Source organism: Oncorhynchus kisutch, linkage group LG17 (assembly GCF_002021735.2).
Source record: "Oncorhynchus kisutch isolate 150728-3 linkage group LG17, Okis_V2, whole genome shotgun sequence".
Lineage (NCBI taxonomy): Eukaryota > Metazoa > Chordata > Actinopteri > Salmoniformes > Salmonidae > Oncorhynchus > Oncorhynchus kisutch.
Genome location: NC_034190.2, coordinates 68411759 through 68430289, shown reverse-complemented (window position 1 = coordinate 68430289; position 18531 = coordinate 68411759). Strand labels below are relative to the sequence as shown.

General features: G+C 43.8%; 1 protein-coding gene across 1 annotated transcript in view; it reads left to right on the top strand.

Annotated features, from left to right (window-relative positions):
- LOC109907039 (nucleolar protein 4-like) overlaps positions 1-17151 on the top strand; it is a 40754-nt gene extending 23603 nt beyond the window's left edge. The window contains exons 5-11 of the mRNA XM_031794460.1: positions 3208-3343; positions 6665-6951; positions 7089-7274; positions 7793-7981; positions 9800-9919; positions 10167-10377; positions 10836-17151. Of these exons, the coding sequence (XP_031650320.1) occupies positions 3208-3343; positions 6665-6951; positions 7089-7274; positions 7793-7981; positions 9800-9919; positions 10167-10377; positions 10836-11056 (1350 nt within the window). The 3' untranslated portion in view covers positions 11057-17151. The remainder of the gene's footprint in view (positions 1-3207; positions 3344-6664; positions 6952-7088; positions 7275-7792; positions 7982-9799; positions 9920-10166; positions 10378-10835) is intronic.
- The last annotated feature ends 1380 nt before the right edge of the window (positions 17152-18531 follow it).

The window sequence follows — 18531 nt, the reverse complement described above, 5'->3', positions numbered from 1 at the left end:
AGCTGCCCCTCAGTCCGGAGGGGCCCCTCAGTCCGGAGCTGCCCCTCAGTCCGGAGCTGCCCTTCAGTCCGGAGCTGCCCCTCAGTCCAGTGGGGCTCTTTAGTAGGGTTGCCAGTCCTAGGTTGACGGCGAGGGTCGCCGTTCCTTGGAGGCCACAAAAGAGGACTAAGACTATGGTGGAGTGGGTTCCACGTCCAGCACCCGAGCCACCGCCGTGAAAGAGGCTCACCCGGACCCTCCCCTTTAGATTATGTTTTTGCGGCTGGAGTCCGCACCTTTGTGGGGGGGGTACTGTCACCCCCTGACCTTAGTATTCTTTGTTTTCTTTATTATTTTGGTTAGGTCAGGGTGCGACATGGGTGAAGTGTGTGTTTTGTCTCATCTAGGGGGTTTGTACTGTCTAGGGGTATTGTAGATTTATGGGGTTGTTTCCATCTAGGTGTTTATGGTTGCCTAGATTGGTTCTCAATTAGAGGCAGGTGTTTATCGTTGTCTCTGATTGGGAACCATATTTAGGCAGCCATCTTCTTTGGGTATTTCGTGGGTTATTGTCTGTTATGTTGCATGTTAGCACAGTGTTTATATAGCGGTCACGGTCATCTTAATCGTTTTGTTGTTTTTTGTTTAAGTATTCTTTGTGTTCTTCATTCAATAAAGAAGAATGTATTCACACCACGCTGCGCTTTGGTCCCCTCCATACGACGATCGTGACAATAACAATACAATTGTGGGAGCTGTACTGTGAGATTTCAGTGCAGCCTTTGATAATATTGACCATAATCTGTTGTTGCTTTTTTTATGTAAGCTTCTCAAACATTTAAAGTGTGTACTGCAGGACAGCTCTCTAGACCCTCTACTCTTTTCTATTTTACCAATGACCTGCCACTGGCATTAAACAAAGCATGTGTGTCCATGTATGCTGATGATTCAACCATGTACGCTGTCACGCCCTGACCTTAGTATTCTTTGTTTTCTTTATTATTTTGGTTAGGTCAGAGTGTGACAAGGGGTGGTTTGTTGTGTTTTGTCCTGTCTAGAGTTTTTGTATGTTTATGGGGTTGTTTACTAGTCTAGGTGTTTAGTATGTCTATGGTTGCCTGATTGGTTCTCAATTAGAGGCAGCTGTTTATCGTTGTCTCTGATTGGGAACCATATTTAGGCAGCCATATTCCTTGGGTAATTCGTGGGTGATTATCTATACAACGAGGAGAAGTACCGAGGGGAAAGGACTCTGCAATGGAAGCAGGTGGAGAAAGCACAGGAGGAACGGCGACGTTATGAGGGTACAAGGCTAGCACGGAAGAACGAGAGGCCCCCCAAGATTTTTGGGAGGGGGCACACGAGAAGATTGGCTGAGTCAGGTAGGAGACCTAAGCCAACTCCTTGTGCTTACCGTGGGGAGTGTGTAACTGGTCAGGCACCGTGTTATGCAGAGATGCGCACGGTGTCTCCAGTGCGCTATTCAGCTATTCTCCAGTGCGCTAGATTGGTCATCCAGCCACGACGTATCGAGCCAGCTCTATGTTCTGGATGTCCAATGCGTCTCCACTGTCCAGTGTATCCAGTGCCTCTTCCCCGCACTCGCCCTAAGGTGCGTGTCACCAGCCCAGTACCACCAGTGCCAACACCACGCACCAGGCCTATAGTGCGCCTCGGCAGTCCAGTACGCCCTGTTCCTCCTCCCCGCACTTGCCCCGAGGTGTGTGTCTCCAGCCCGGTACCACCAGTGCCGGCACCACGCACCAGGCCACCAGTGTGCCTCCAGGGTCCAGTACTCCCTAATCCTGCTCCTCGCACTTGCCCTGAGGTGCGTGTCTCCAGCCCGGTACCACCAGTGCTGGCACCACACACCAGGCCTATAGTGCGCCTCGGCAGTCCAGCACGCCCTGTTCCTCCTCCCCGCACTCGCCATGAGGTGAGTGTCCCCAGCCCGCTACCACCAGTGCCGGCACCACGCACCAGGCCTACAGTGTGCCTCGCCAGTCCAGAGCGTCCGGCTACAGTACCCAGTCCAGAGCGTCCTGCGACAGTAACCGGTCCAGAGCATCCGGCGACAGTAACCAGTCCAGAGCGTCTGGCGACAGTACCCAGTCCAGAGCGTCCGGCGACAGTATCCAGTCCAGAGCGTCCGGCGATAGTTTACAGACCGGAACCTCCTACGACGGGCCAAAGACCGGAACCTCCCACGATGGGTGACAGTCCGGATCCCTCCAGTCCGGCGCCGCCAGATTCTCCCTCCAGTCCGGCGCCGCCAGAGTCTCCCGCCTGTCCGGCGCCGCCAGAGTCTCCCTCCAGTCCGGCGCCGCCAGAGTCTCCCTCCAGTCCGGCGCCGCCAGAGTCTCCCGCCTGTCCAGCGCAGCCACTCACTCCAGACTCCACCATCAGTCCAGTGGCGTCCTCTAGTCCGGGGTCGGTGGTGAGGGTTCCCGCTCCAGAGACATTACGTAAGTGGGCCGAGTCAGAAGTGGAGTGGGGTCCACGTCCCTCACCAGAACCGCCACCTCGGAGTTATGCCCCCCCAGACCCTCCCATATAGGCTTAGGTGTGCTGTTGAACAAGTTGAAGAGACTAAATCACCTGGTGTTACCTTAGATTGTAAACTGTCATGGTCAAAACATAGAGATTCAATGGTTGTAAAAATGGGGAGAGGTCTGTCCATAATGAAGAGATGCTCTGATTTTTGGACACCACACTCTACAAAGCAAGTCTTGCAGGCTGTAGTTTTATCTTGATTATTGTCCATTCATATAGTCAAAGCCGCTTTTGCTCTTTATTGTTATCAGACATGCCACCAGGGGTGTTGAGAACAAATTCAAGGATACGTACAGTATTATACAGAGCCAGGAGTGTATGGAACTCCCTTCCATCTTATATAGCGTAAGTGAACAGAAAATCTGGTTTTAAAATAGGAATAAAGCGACACCTCGCAACATGTATGTGTAACTGATAGATGCCCTCACACACACACTACATGTTAATGTTTTTAAATGTATATTAATTGTATAGTCTCTAGTCTGTAATGTCTTGTTTGTTATGTCGAACCCCAGTAACATTAGCTGTTGCCATTGGCGTCGGCTAATTCGGATCGTAATAAATTAAATACAATCAAATCTTCAGCAGCCTATTCAATCGTCCTCAGGGACGAAATCGTAATTTGAGAAATGTCTCAATTTTCTCTCCTCTTTCTCTCTCTCTCTCTCTTCTCAGGATGAAAGTTCGGTGAGCAGTGAGGACATGGATATGGCTGAGCCCACGTGGGTCTCTGCTGAGCGTCCCCCTGTCCCTGAGCTCAGTCCCCCCAATGGAGTACACAGCCCACAAGCCGCATTGAAAGAGGAAGACGGTAAGCCTTTTCGTGTGTTTGTGCGTACTGTATGTTTGTTTGTTTACAGTATGTCCCTGTTTTCATTGGTTGAGCGTGATTTGGGATGTACAGTCGTGGCCAAACGTTTTGAGAACGACACAAAGATACATTTTCACAAAGTCTGCTGCCTCAGTTTGTATGATGTCAATTTGCATATACTCCAGAATGTTATGAAGAGTGATCAGATGAATTGCAACGTCCCTCTTTGCCATGCAAATGAACCGAATCCCACAAAAACATTTCCACTGCATTTCAGCCCTGCCACAAAAGGACCAGCTGACATCATGTCAGTGATTCTCTTGTTAACACAGGTGTGAGTGTTGACGAGGACAAGGCTGAAGATGACTCTGTCATGCTGATTGAGTTCGAAATAACAGACTGTAAGCTTCAAAAGGAGGGTGGTGTTTGGAATCATTGTTCTTTCTCTGTCAGCCATGGTTACCTGCAAGGAAACACGTGCCGTCATCATTGCTTTGCCCAAAAAGGGCTTCACAGGCAAGGATATTGCTGCCAGTAAGATTGCACCTCAATCAACCATTTATCAGATCTTCAAGGAGAGCGGTTCAATTGTTTTGAAGAAGGCTTCAGGGTGCCCAAGAAAGTCCAGCAAGTGCCAGGACCGTCTCCTAAAGTTTATTCAGCTGTGGGATCAGGGTACCATCAGTACAGAGCTTGCTCAGGAATGGCAGCAGGCAGGTGTGAGTGCATCTGCATGCACAGTGAGGCAAAGACTTTTGGAGGATGGCCTGGTGTCAAGAAGGGCCGCAAAGAAGCCACTTCTCTCCAGGAAAAACATCAGGGACAGACTGATATTATGCAAAAGGTACATGGATTGGACTGCTGACGACTGGGGTAAAATCATTCTCTGATGAATCCCTTTTCTGATTGTTTGGGGCATCCGGAAAAAAGCTTGTCCGGAGAAGACAAGGTGAGCGCTACCATCGGACCTGTGTCATGCCAATAGTAAAGCATCCTGAGACCATTCATGTGTGGGGTTGCTTCTCAGCCAAGGGAAGGGCTCACTCACAATTTTGCCTAAGAACACAACAAGAAGTTTCTTCCAGTTTGGTGACGAACAATGCCTTTTCCAGCATGACGATAACTAAGTGCCTCGGGGAACAAAACATCAATATTTTGTGTCCATGTCCAGGAAACTCCCCAGATCTTAATCCCATTGAGAACTTGTGGTCAGTCCTCAAGAGGTGGGTGGACAAACAAAAACCCACAAATTCAGACAAACTCCAAGCATTGATTATGCAAGAATGGGCTGCCATCAGTCAGGATGTGGCTCAGAAGTTAATTGACAGCATGCCAGGGCAATTGCAGAGGTGTTGAAAAAGAAGGGTCTCGAACCCAGGCTCTGTCGCAGCCGGCTGTGACCGGGAGGTCCATGGGGCGACGCACAATTGGCCTAGCGTCATCCGGGTTAGGGAGGGTTTGGCCGTTAGGGATATCCTTGTCTCATCGCGCACTAGCGACTCCTGTGGCGGGCCGGGCGCAGTGCGCTCTGACCAGGTCACTAGGTGCACGGTGTTTCCTCCGACACATTGGTGCGGCTGGCTTCCGGGTTGGATGCGCGCTGTGTTTTTTTTATTTATTTTACCTTTATTTAACCAGGCAAGTCAGTTAAGAACACATTCTTATTTTCAATGACGGCCTGGGAACAGTGGGTTAACTGCCCTGTTCAGGGGCAGAACGACAGATTTGTACCTTGTCAGCTCAGGGGATTGAACTCGCAACCTTCCGGTTACTAGTCCAACGCTCTAACCACTAGGCTATGCTGCTGTTAAGAAGCAGTGCGGCTTGGTTGGGTTGTGTTTCGGAGGACGCATGGTTCTCGACCTTAGTCTCTGCCCGAGCCCGTACGGGAGTTGTAGTGATGAGACAAGATTGTAACTACTAACAATTGGATACGACGAAATTGGGGAGAAAAAGGGGGATTTTGTTTTTAAATAAATAAAAAGAAGGGTCAAGACTGCAAATATTGACTGCATCAACTTCATGTAATTGTCAATAAAAGCCTTTGACACTTATGAAATGCTTGTAATTATACTTCAGTATTCCATAGTAACATCTGACAAAAATATCTGAAGACACTGAAGCAGCAAACCTTGTGAAAGTTAATATTTGTTTCATTCTTAACTTTTGGCCACGACTGTACGTTAAGCAGGTGTGGGAGAACCATGTACTGGTAGTATAGGATAGGGAGCACTTTGTGCTTCTATTAATGTACTAATGTGTTTCACTACCCCAACCCAACCTCATTCATCCCTAATGTCTGAGGGGCCTCCAGCCACCCCCACCTCCATCCATGACTGACTCATGATGGGAAAGTGGACATCCACTAAGAAACTACAGATATTAAAAGCTCTAGACAACCAGACACTCTGGTTACCAGTTTGTATTGAATAGTGTATTCAAAGAAAAAGTCACAGATTTAGCATTGGCTGGATTCTAGCTAGTCAACACAATAGGAAAAAGCCATATCAGCACAACAATGGAAATGCCTGTGAGAGGGGCCTTTTAGATTTGGATGGGGGAAAGGGTGACTTTGATGGCTCTCCTGCCTCAAGGAAAAGGTGATGGTAGAAATGAGTCGTCTTCGTGGTTTGACAGCATAACCCCACATTAGTGTTGTTTTTGACAGATTATTACTGTTCACTTGTACTTTGCATGGCACCCTGTGAGGGTCTGTTCCCCCCTTAGCTTCTCCGCCATTACATCCTCCCCTACCATCCCATCACATCCTCCCCAACCATCCCATCATGTCCTCCTCCTCCCTTCCTCTCTCCTCATCTCCATCCCTCCATCCCCCATTAGAAACACAGCCCTCTACTGTGGCAGCACCCTCTATTTATTTTGACAGTTGACCCCAATACCCTCCTCTTCCTATACAAACACTGAGAGCACAACAAATAGCATGTAAATCCACCCCAGCCCTCAACACACACACACACACACACACACACACACACACACACACACACACACACACACACACACACAAATAGAGTGATTGCTAAGGATAGAAATAGAGTAAATGTGTGTTTATTTATTTACTCAACTATCAAAAACAACTACATTGCACATCCTCACAACACACCAGGTCATCTTACTTATATGACAGTTAGCAAAAACCTCAATTTGTAGGATTTGGTAATTCACATTTTCAAATGGGGGCCGGAAAAAGGAACATTTTATGAATGATAATATCTGGATTTATTGAGACTAATTCATTTATTATATCATGCCTCAATTTCTCTCTCGCTCGCTCGCTCTCTCTCGCTCTCTCTCTTTCAGATGACAACTCTGAGAGTGCCAACGGACTGCCATCCCTGGCCCCCCTGGAGGCAATGGTTGTGGGCAGTGTCCCTTCAGATGGTGTGGCTCCATACAGGGAGGTGACTGAGAATGGGGTGAGTGCTCCCCTGGACTTTAGCACCACCACCTCCTCCTCTTCCTCCTCAGAGGACCAGCAACCAGTCAATCTGACTGACAGACTGCTGCCTGTGGGGAGCCCTGTTGGGACGCCCTACTCAGCTGACGCTACGAGGAAGTCCCCTGGGAAACCAGACTACGGCAACAGGGTAAGGACAGAAAATCCATTTGAATATGGTGTTGTGGTGATAGCCACACCAGATGTTTTATTACAACCTGAATGCTGTTTTGTGTCCTTATCTGTGGCAATAGTAACAGTGTTTTGTTTCTTTGTGGGTGTTTACAGTCTCCTCAGCACAGCCCCGGAAGCTATGACTCATTGAAGACAGAACTGAGCATGAGTGCTGAGGACCTGACCTCTGGGCGTGCTCAGATCATCGATGATGATGATGACGATCATGACGACCACGATGACAGTGACAAGATCACTGATGCTGAGGGAATGGACCCAGAGAGGCTGAAAGCATTTAATGTAAGAGTATCATCGCAGCTGTCACAACTAAATATATACTTCAAGAAATTGAAGAAATTGGCCTTTATGCAACACAATTTGTCTTCATGCAACCCAAATATCTACAAAGAAGTTAAGTTAGCACTTTTTCAAAATAATATAAATGTCAGAGGGAAAATGTAAAATGGCACTCCTCAACCTTAAGACAATTGTCATGTTATTGTGCATTTTGAATGTTTTTTTGCATTCACTATATCTTCTCTCCTCTCTCCACCCTCTTTATTTAATCTCTCTCCTTTTCTTTGCACCCTCTTTCATGCTCTACCTCCATGTTTACTCCCCCACTTCTGCTGTTGCTCTTTTTGTCTGTTTACACATACCCCTCCTGCTTCCCCCTACTCTACACCCCCTCCTCCTCTCTCCCCTCTACACCTCCCATCATCTCGTCTCCCTTCTAAACCTATCTTCCCCCTCTCCTCCCTTATACACCCAATCCTCCTCGCGCTCCTCCCTTCCCCCCTCTATCTCTACCCTCTCAGATGTTTGTTCGTCTGTTTGTGGATGAGAACCTGGACCGCATGGTGCCCATCTCCAAGCAGCCCAAGGAGAAGATCCAGGCCATCATCGAGTCATGCAGCCGACAGTTCCCTGAGTTCCAGGAGCGCTCCCGCAAGCGCATCCGCACCTACCTCAAGTCCTGCCGCCGTATGAAGAAGGTTGGTTTTGAGGTAAGCACTGTTCCCCTCAGTATCCTCCCCATAGTCCCTAGCCCCCCTCCCCTATTTAGTAGATGGTAGTGTTATGATCTTACGAAGGGGGGTTGATTGTAGAGTGGACTTTATTAGTTGCCATTTATGACAATGACTTCAAGTGAAATCCCAAGTTCAAGAACATTGGAAAACAGCAGCACACGAACATGTCCAGACCATCATTTCTAGCTCAGAAGCCCGAAAAGGACAACACGTCATGGCTGTGATTTGTAACAGACTTCAAACATTGGCCTATTCTACAAACAGAGCTGATGCTCCAGCCTGGTGTGTTCTCATACAGACGATCAGAGACACGCTGGTCCATTCTTTCCAAATGCCTTACTGTTCAAACTGGGAACTATAAGTGTGGAAGATGTGCTCAATGCAGTGGCGATTTTAGCATGTAAATCTTGGTGGGGCAAACAACATTTAAAAAATTGGGGATGCATGCCTCCAAAGCCACTATACAACACTGAAACAATAGATTAATTGCACTATAATGGTGACAAACTCTGCCCACAAACTGTTAGGGCCTACATAAAGCTGTCTTAACAGTAGAGTCCCAACAGCAGTCCCAACACCTTACTTACTTAAGCAGTGTTACATCTGGCTATCTTGTCTGGCAGCGAAACAGTTCATTCAGCCTAATTTACTACCTTTAAAAAAAACAGCTGATATGGCTGACTTGATTAAACAAATGTGGTTCCTACTGACAATTGAGATATACAAACTATGGCATAAGGGGACGAAAAGCGGATAAGAGGCAATCCGTAATTTCGATTAAGACATTAATGAGCGAGTTAGGACGGACATAGTCAATACAACTATTTGTTCAACACTTTTGTAATGTACAGCTACAGAATTCAGAACATGGCCATTCTTTTCTTACAGTGTTCTCCCTGTACACCAAGTCAGAACCGTAGGATAAATAAAAGGGGGCATATAAGCAGACAATGAAAGCTCTAACAATATTCAATGATTACATTTCTCTAAAACAGGTTATAGGTTAGCTAGTTTTTTTTCCCAAGTTCCCAGTTGTCTTGAACTCACTGAAGTCAGATTTCCCAGTTACAAGTTAACAGTTGTTTTGGGTGTGGCAGAAATCATGATGGATTGACAGCATGGCCAATGTTAAATGTTTATCATTTTAAGCTTGGAAAGAGACCCTTAAACTCAGAATTAGAACCACATACCCACTCCACTGAATAGCAGTTTGTATGCAGCTTTATTAACTTAATGATTTCGATTTTTTTTTTTTTACATTGTTTGCAAAGTGATATGTGACACGTATTAATGCCAAAATAACATGCAAAGCAGGCAAACCCACCCCCCAAAATATATATATTATTGTTTTTTGGGGGGTTGGGTTTGCCTGTTTTGCATGTTATTTTGGCATTAATACGTGTATATATATTTTGGCATTAGTACGTGTATACATATTTTCAGTTTGTTTTAGTTTTTTGTAGCTAAAAATGTGGTGCACAAAACAGAATGATGTGTCGCCACTGGTTCAATGTAACAACACTGCAACCTGTAAATACTTCCCACACCCTCCCGCATGCTCTTGATTCTCTGATTTTAGAAACATTTTGGAGTGCCGCAGTTTCCCAGTGTTCTTCAACTTGGAATTTCATTTGAAGGGGGTTGATTGTTTGTAGAGACTGGGATGGCCAGGATTTGTAGAAAGATATCATTTTGTATCTGCCAATGTAAAATTTCAGAATCAAGTTTCATGAACATGCATAAATATTCACTCATTCACACATGAATATTATACACTATTGTCTGTGCTGTCAGACACGGCCCACACCCCCACACCTCACCTCTGCCATGGCTGAGAACATTCTCGCTGCTGCTTGTGAAAGTGAGACACGCAACGCTGCCAAGAGGATGCGACTAGATGTCTATCAAGGCCCCGTGAGTGTACATGTATTTATGTGTTCACAGAATGTTTGTATTGTATTTGTTAATTCATGTTATTTTGGAGTGTGTTTGTGTATACATGACAGTAAATGAAGTCCATGTTCTTCTGTCGGTAACATCATTACCAGTATGTACATACAGTAGATTCAAATACTGTATATCTTGCTAAAAATGTACATGTTCTTATTACTATGTTATTTTTCCTATTACAGTGTAATAACTATTGTAGCTACTCCTGTAGGAGGAACCTGCTACTGCTGATAAGAACGGCTCCAGGGACCCGGCCTCAGTTGCCCCCTCAGGCTTCTCCCTGGCTGCCTCAGCCTACTCCCAGTCCCATGACCCAGTATACACCAACGGCACCAACAGGGGCCTCAACTACAGCTTCCGCAGTTACGGAGCAATGAGCAACAACCTGCCGACCACCTGTGCCACCACCACACAGAACAATGGTAATTAGCTTCTACCCAAGTCCTAGACTGAGATTCAGTTAGAATGTGTTTTTGTACTGTATGTACCTGTATCTATATTAGTGTGATTATTGATTGCCTATATTGTATATAAATAATTGGTAACACTTTATTTGGATAGTCCATCTGTAGATGCTCAACGGGTATCTACAGGCTATCAGTAATTTTTTTACGAACTATCTACTAGCCCCAACCTTAACCCTTACCCTAGCCCTAACTCTAACTCTAACCTTAACCCTTACCCTAATGTTTTTCTAAACCTTACCCTAACCCTAACCTTAGGAAGCAGTTGCATAGCAACAGCTAGTTTGTTGACAGTATGACCATCTGTAGAGCATCTACAGATGGACTAATCTAATAAATTGTGACCCCGTAATCTTGTGCTTTCTTTACTGTATGGGGTTATCACACTTAAAGTACACTATCATTTCTCTCTTCAGGTCCCACTGATCTCAGTATGAAGTCTGTGGCTCCCACATCCTCTTCCTCCAGTTCTAACAGTCACAGTGGTCAGGGTGGAGGTGGGGGAGGTGCCTCGGCTCAGCTCAGCCCCCCTGAGGTCACAGCGGTGAGGCAGCTCATCGCCGGGTACCGAGAGTCTGCTGCCTTCCTGCTCCGATCTGCAGACGAGCTGGAGAACCTGATCCTGCAGCAGAACTGAACCATAAACAGGCCAGACCGGATGAACTATGCCTTGCCATGACCCGTCTCCCCAGGCTGTCTGTCTGTACTATCACCCTCAGTCAAACACATTCAGACAGACAGACACTTAATTAAGAGTTTAACTGAGTAAACTGTCAAAGTAAAGACTAGGAGTAAAACTGCATCGCACAATTGGGCCATACAGATAGTAGATATTGTATATGGTCACAGGAACGCAAAGAATTTACACAAATATAAAATCCATACATTCAAACTAATCTTAGTGCCCAGTTAGCTTTTTACATTCCCATAACAAACCTACTCCTCACCCACTTCATTCATACCCCAGAAACACCGCAAAGTCACCTCCTTCCATGGATTTTCTTTCTAAACTGAGGAGGTATTTGTCAAACATGAATTGTTGCTTCATATTTGGCATTATGACACTGCTCTGTTAACCTCAACAGTAGTTTTTAAAGTTTGAAGGTTTAGGTATGCAAAGTGTGATCATAGAAAAGGGGGGATGTTAAACCTGGAGGGTAAAGTACTGTAATGTGTCCAAACCTACAGGCTTTGGATTGTAGGCAAAAGGTTAATGCTTCTGGGAAAAGTGTGTAACAGGGTGCAATATGGAAGATAATCAGTAAATGCAAGCCAATTTCCACATACTCAGTCTTTTTGTGGGACTTTGTGCAAAGGGAGGTCTTCTTAGGGTACCTCTACCTCCTCCTCATGCTTTTAGTCTCAGCATGATGAGCTAACCTGTAAAACATTCCCCAGAGATAGCAGATTTACCAAACATCCCATAATATTTTGTACGGCTCCGCTGGGAGCAGGAACGTAATTTGTCAATCAGGAATGCTGTGTAAAAAGAAAGTATGTCTCATGGCAGCACTGTAGCTTCATTGTTGTCTGTTCTGAAAGATGCTCTTCTTTATCTGGAACCTCATAACTGAGGCCTTTCATTGACTGGCACCAATCAGACAGATGTGAATAGGACAGAACCTGATATGCAATGATAGTAGACTTGAGGTCAATGAACCTTTGTTCAGTAATTTGAGTTTATTTCAGAGACTAACAGTTTGGGTTGGTTTAAGTCAGTCAGATATGAACAGCATATGGTTGTGTCATAAACTTTGTCTCGTGAACGTCACATGGTCATCTCATGGAAATGTATGGTGAATGCATTGTGCTCCTTGTAACGGCTGTTGGTCTGCTATAGAGAAAGATTTCCCTCAAAATCCCACCATATTCTCTCCACCTCAACTCCTTTTTCTTACCGGTCTTTGCATTTCTCATTAGCAGAAATTATGACATAAAACACACGGTTTTAAAAAAGAGGCAAAAGACAATCTTGATCATGTGTGATGGCATCACAGTTTACTCAACAGTTCCTTGCTATGGTTTGTGTACTGTATGTGAGAGCAGCACAGAGTACTGTAGCCGTAACATCCTCTCTATCAACATACTTTGACAGGTCAGTCATTTGAGCACTCTGTCCTAAGTGGTCGTTTTATTGTTGGTAAACGTTGGCATTATTTCGGTTTGTTGTGTAAGTGAAGTGGAGTTGCCCTTTCAAAGCTCTTTAGTAAAAAAAATTGCTCTGTACACTTAAATTATTTTAAGTAGTCAACCTGGTCAGCACCTTAAACAGTGCATTAGGAAAGTATTCGGACACCTTGACTTTTCCACATTTTGTTACGTTACAGCCTTATTCTAAAATTGATTACATTGTTTTTTCCCCTCATCAATCTACACTCAATACCCCATAATAGCAAAGTAAAAAACATGTAATTTATTACATATTAAAAACTGAAATATACATTTACGTAAGTATTCAGACCCTTTACTCTACTTTGTTGAAGTACCTTTGGCAGTGATTACAGCCTCAAGTCTTCTTGGGTATGACGCTACAAGCTTGGCACACCTGTATTTGGGGAGTTCCTCCCATTCTTTTCTGCAGATCCTCTCAAGCTCTGTCAGGTTGGATGGGTAGCGTCGCTGTACAGTTTTTTTCAGGTCTCTCCAGAGATGTTCAATCGGGTTCAAGTCCGGGCTCTGGCTGGGCCACTCAAGGACATTCAGAGACTTGTCTCGAAGCCACTCCTGTGTTGTCTTGGCTGTGTGCTGAAGGTCGTTGTTCTGTTGGAAGGTGAAACGTTGCCCCAGTCTGAGGTCCTGAGCGTTCTAGAGCAGGTTTTCATCAAGGATCTCTGTGTATTATTCTTTGTTTTTCTCTGTTTATCCTTCCTTCGATCCTGACTAGTCTCCCAGTCCCTGCCGCTGAAAAACATCCCCACAGCATGATGCTGCCACCACCATGCTTCACCGGAGGGATTGTGCCAGGTTTCATCCAGATGTGATGCTTGGAATACAGGCCAAAGAGTTAACTCTAGGTTTCATCAGACCAGAGAATCTTGTTTCTAATGGTCAGAGTCCTTTAGGTGCCTTTTGGCAAACTCCAAGTGGGCTGTCATGTGCCTTTTATTGATGAGTGGTTACCATAAAGGCTTGATTGGTGGAGTGTTGCAGAGATGGCTATCCTTCTGGAAGGTTCTCCCATCTCCACAGATGAACTCTGGACCTCTGTCAGAGTGATCGAGTTCTTGGTCACCTACCTGACCAAGGCCTTTCTCCTCCGATTCCTCAGTTTGGCTGGGCGGCCAGCTTTAGGAAGAGTCTTTGGTCTTCCATTTAAGAATGATGGAGGCCACTGTGTTCTTGGGGACCTTCAATGCTGTAGAGATGTTTTGGTACCCTTCCCCAGATCTGTGCATCCACACATGTACTGTCAACTGTGGGACCTTATATAGACAGGTGTGTGCCTGTCCAAATCATGTCCAATCAATTGAATTTACCACAGGTGGACTCTAATCAATCTCAAGGATGATCAATGGAAACAGGATGCACCTGAGCTCAATTTCTAGTCTCATAGCAAAGGGTCTGAATACTTATGTAAATAAGGTGTTTCTGTTTTGTTTTTTTATGTGCTAAAATGTCAAAATACCTGTTTTCGCTTTGTCATTATTTAGTATTATGTATAGACTGATGAGGAACATGTTTTATTTAATCCATTTTAGAATAAGGCTGTAACGTAGCAAAATGTGGAGAAAGGGTCTGAATACTTTCCGAATGTACTGTAGATTTGTCAGATAATTCATATAAGAGAGGAATGAATTTCAGTGTAATTTATAATAAATGATGTCAGCAGCACATATATCTACTACATTGCTGTGACGATGATCATTCCAAGAACAGGACAGTCTAAAATGACATGCACAAAATAATCTGTAATTTATTTATTGTCACCATCCATGACATAATTTGACTTCTTTATTATATTTCAAATGTATAATCTATTGCAAGTTTGGAAGCACTTTACAGCTCAGGATAAAATAACACGGTATATATTTGTAACCGGACATTGTTACAGAACAATCATACTTGATTCACATGTTCAATTTACACATTTAAGATACACATTCCTGACAATGGGTTGATCATGGTGGTCTATGATGAGAGCTGATATGATATTATTTTGGATGTCTGTATTGATTTAAATGTAGATGATTTTTGTCCACTAAACTGATCATCTTATGGATAACATATTGTGGAAATCATTATTAAAATGCACAATATTGGGTTTTAAAGTACATGGCATGGCTCATGCAAGAATCAGCCAATCTCACAGTCTTAACTAAATCACTTCAATCTGAATTTTTACTAGCAGCACAAGAAAAGTGCTGTTTTAGAAGAGAATTATATTTTGCACGCATCAGACTTCAGAAATTTATTTTAGCTAGACTAGTCAGGCTTTAGAAACTGTTATTTTGAGCTCAGGTGTGTGTACACATTTGAATGCAGGTAAAAAAAAAAATTTGTATAGACTCATTTGGATGAATCAACTTGATAGCACCTTTTTTTCAAAGAGTGTAGGTATAGCTATCTAGAACATACTGTACGAGAATCCTTTGAATAATAATTTGTGGTTCCAGGGTAGAAGTTCTACCTGGAACAAAAAACCTGGAATCAAAAACGTTTCTCCTATGGGGACCGCCAAAGAACCACTTTGGAACCCTTTTTTCTAAGAGTGTACCCACTGGGGCACACACTGGCTGAATCAATGTTGTTTCCATGTCATTTCAAGGAAATTACGTTGAACCGACGTGGAATAGATGTTGAATTGACGTCTGTGCCCAGTGGGTAGGGTTCTGTCCTGATACACTCAAATGTCTTCCATGTGTCCTTCACCTTGCCCCTATTTTACTTTTGGCCAGCCATAATCTCCAACAGCCACCAGTAAACTGCCATCGTCACTTAAATTGACATTTTAGTCATTTAGCAGATGCTCTTATCCAGAACGACTTACAATTAGTGCATTCATCTTAAGATGGCTAGGTTAGACAACAACATATCACAATGCAGATACACATTATGTTATTGATGCCGGGTTGATCTAAATTCACGTTTCTAACTAACGCATCACTTTTCTTTGTGTGTCCAGAAAAGGGTCTCTTAATGTGTCTTAAGACTACGAGCTACATTTTCATTTGTGTGCTGCAGTTACTGTGACCAATGAAACACAACCATTTGTAGACATATTTTGTTCCAGTGGATTTCTCGTTGCATTGGCAGGACAATTTAATGTATAGATGTTTTATAAAAATGTAGCGTAAAAGCCCTAGTAACTTGTGGATTGCTGATGTGGTCAGATATATGTATAGCTGTACAAAAGGTTGTAAAAGAAACATTTTAAACCTAAATCATTTTTCTGTGGTGTACAGCACGGTTCCAGAATATGTATGTGGTTTCAAGTTCAACCCTTGCCTGTTTTAACAGTTGGTGGTGCTCTGTAAAACTTCTATTGTTCTTGATATTATTTTATTTGTTACTTCTCCTGCATTGGCCAGAGACTGTAGTTCTGTGCAGGGTGTTGTAATGTACTGTATACCAATGTGAAGCTTTGTATTTTTTCTTTCTGGTTTTTTGGACTCAGTGAAAGTGTGATGTTTACATGTACAGATTTTTCCAAATACTTTACATTTTTGTCCATGATATTTTCTCACCTACCCTTCCTGTTTATATTTGCTCAGACATTTATTTAGTGCATTATATCAAATGCAGACAGATGTGACTGCTTTGAAAGGTGGTCAGATGACATTCACATGGTCGAAGTGAGGCTAGACTAAGACAACCAGGTTGGGGTTGGTATCTGGTGATGGCTGATAGCATCAGACTCTTTAGGGATTGAGGAGTGAGAGTGAGCGTCATGCCAGTTCAAAGTGCACCATGAATAGCCTACCTCTGTCTGAGATTTATCAGTAGCATAATGATACACATATTCCTATTGAACGATTGCAGATAACCCAGCCACCTTTTCCCTTCTGAATAGCCGTGTTTTAACAAGCTCCTGGCGGGTGGAGTCAAATGGGTTTCATTAGCATGTAACTCAATCACTGAGCAACATAATATAATGGTAGGAGGATCACAGTAGTCAAAACGCAATGGTAGCCACTCATTCTATGATGGTTCTATTGTGATCACATTCCCTGGTTGTTATAAGGTACACTTTGACCTCTCGTAACAGCTCCTCAATGATGTGATGTAAAAGCCATTCCCCTCTCCTGGTCCTCAAGGGGGAACACAAGAACCTCAGGAAACGCTGAATCTCTGAGTTTATTTTTGTTCCATTATGATATTTAATGATGAAAGTAAAGTCTCTCTACCTGTTACCATAACATTTATATGAAACGTTTATCATTGTTTTGTACATTTATCATTGTGATTTAAAAGTGGAGCTTTTTCCAGTACATGTGACTGAATATTTAGATTTTTTTGAAAAGTGTTTATAGGTATAAATATTAATTAATATATGTGAAGCGACTAAAAAGACAAAAGAAAACATTTTCATCTGTTTGTTTCATGCAAAGCCGCCCAGGCGGGATATTCTCTGCCTCTTACATATCACTAATTATGAGGGACTTGTTCTTGTTTTGAAATAGCGCTTTTTCAGTGTAACGTCAACACTACGGTAAAAAATGTTGGTTACCAACAGCAGGATTGCAAGCTTCTCTTCAGAGATGTCAGTAACTGAATAAAACCGAAACTTGGCTACTTTGATTAATTTCTTGGATTGGGAATGTAGTGCAGACAATGTTTGAGAGAGATGGAGAGATGGATATGGAGAGATAAAGTTGGAAAGATGGAGTAACCTTGTGGATAGATGTGCTCTGTTGCCATGGTGAGGCCTTCGTTCTCTTTATATAGATACTGTATGTAATAACCACAGAATGATCAGGTTAGGATGCAGCTGTACATAATAATTTTCAATGTCACTATCTGAGTTGCTGCACCTCCTGAATGTGCCTATATCCACTGACTCCAACACAGTTATAAAGATTTGTCCATATTCTGTCACATTTACCTTTGCCTTGCCAATCACTTTTTTTAAATGAGTTGAAGTACATAACTATTCACTGTCTCCTTCCAAGGCCTCAAATACGTTTAAAATGTGTATACTTAATCTGTCATGTAGAGATAATTATGCAGCATTTCCAGTCCATCCGGCTCTGGAAGCCAGTAGAATGATGAGGTCATAAGATGCAAAACATCAAACAACACCTGAGAACGAGGGAACAGAGTAAATGTCTCTCTGCTTCAGGGAAGGTCTTCTAACCGTGTACCACTATGCAAAGAACCGTAGTGACAGCCTAAGTCCACAGGAGTTCAGCAACGGGTCAGAAAGCAGCAGCAGGGAGACTGAAAGTCCAGTCCATTTAAACTTCAGCAAACCAATAACAGCCACGAGGGTGCAGCATAGAACAATGGCCAACTGACAGTAACAGCACTGACTGCAGATTTGTGGGATTTTTTACGAGCTTCACAGATGCTTTAAGTGTGCCCATACATACAGCATCTGCTAATAGCCTGTGTGTTTGAGTGAATTACCTCAGTCCAATCCCTTTGCAATTGACTAAGTTAGTGTGTATCCATTCCAAAGAACTGAGAGTATTCTGCATCATGTGAAGAAATAATGTCAATACTATTTCCCCAAAAATGCAATCCTTCATTGAAATTAGAAAATTACTTCATTTCACAGGCCTCTTCAGTTCAAATGGGGTCCTGAGCAATGGCCTAATTAAAGAAGTATTTACATTTAATGGCGACTGAGTAGAGGTTTTGAACGAATAGGTTACATGTTTCTGGCTGCCTACGGTTACATGTCTGGCTGCCTACGGTTACATGTCTGGCTGTCTACGGTTACATGTCTGGCTGCCTACGGTTACATGTCTGGCTGCCTACGGTTACATGTCTGGCTGCCTACGGTTACATGTTTCTGGCTGCCTACGGTTACATGTTTCTGGCTGCCTACGGTTACATGTCTGGCTGCCTACGGTTACATGTCTGGCTGCCTACGGTTACATGTCTGGCTGCCTACGGTTACATGTTTCTGGCTGCCTACGGTTACATGTCTGGCTGCCTACGGTTACATAT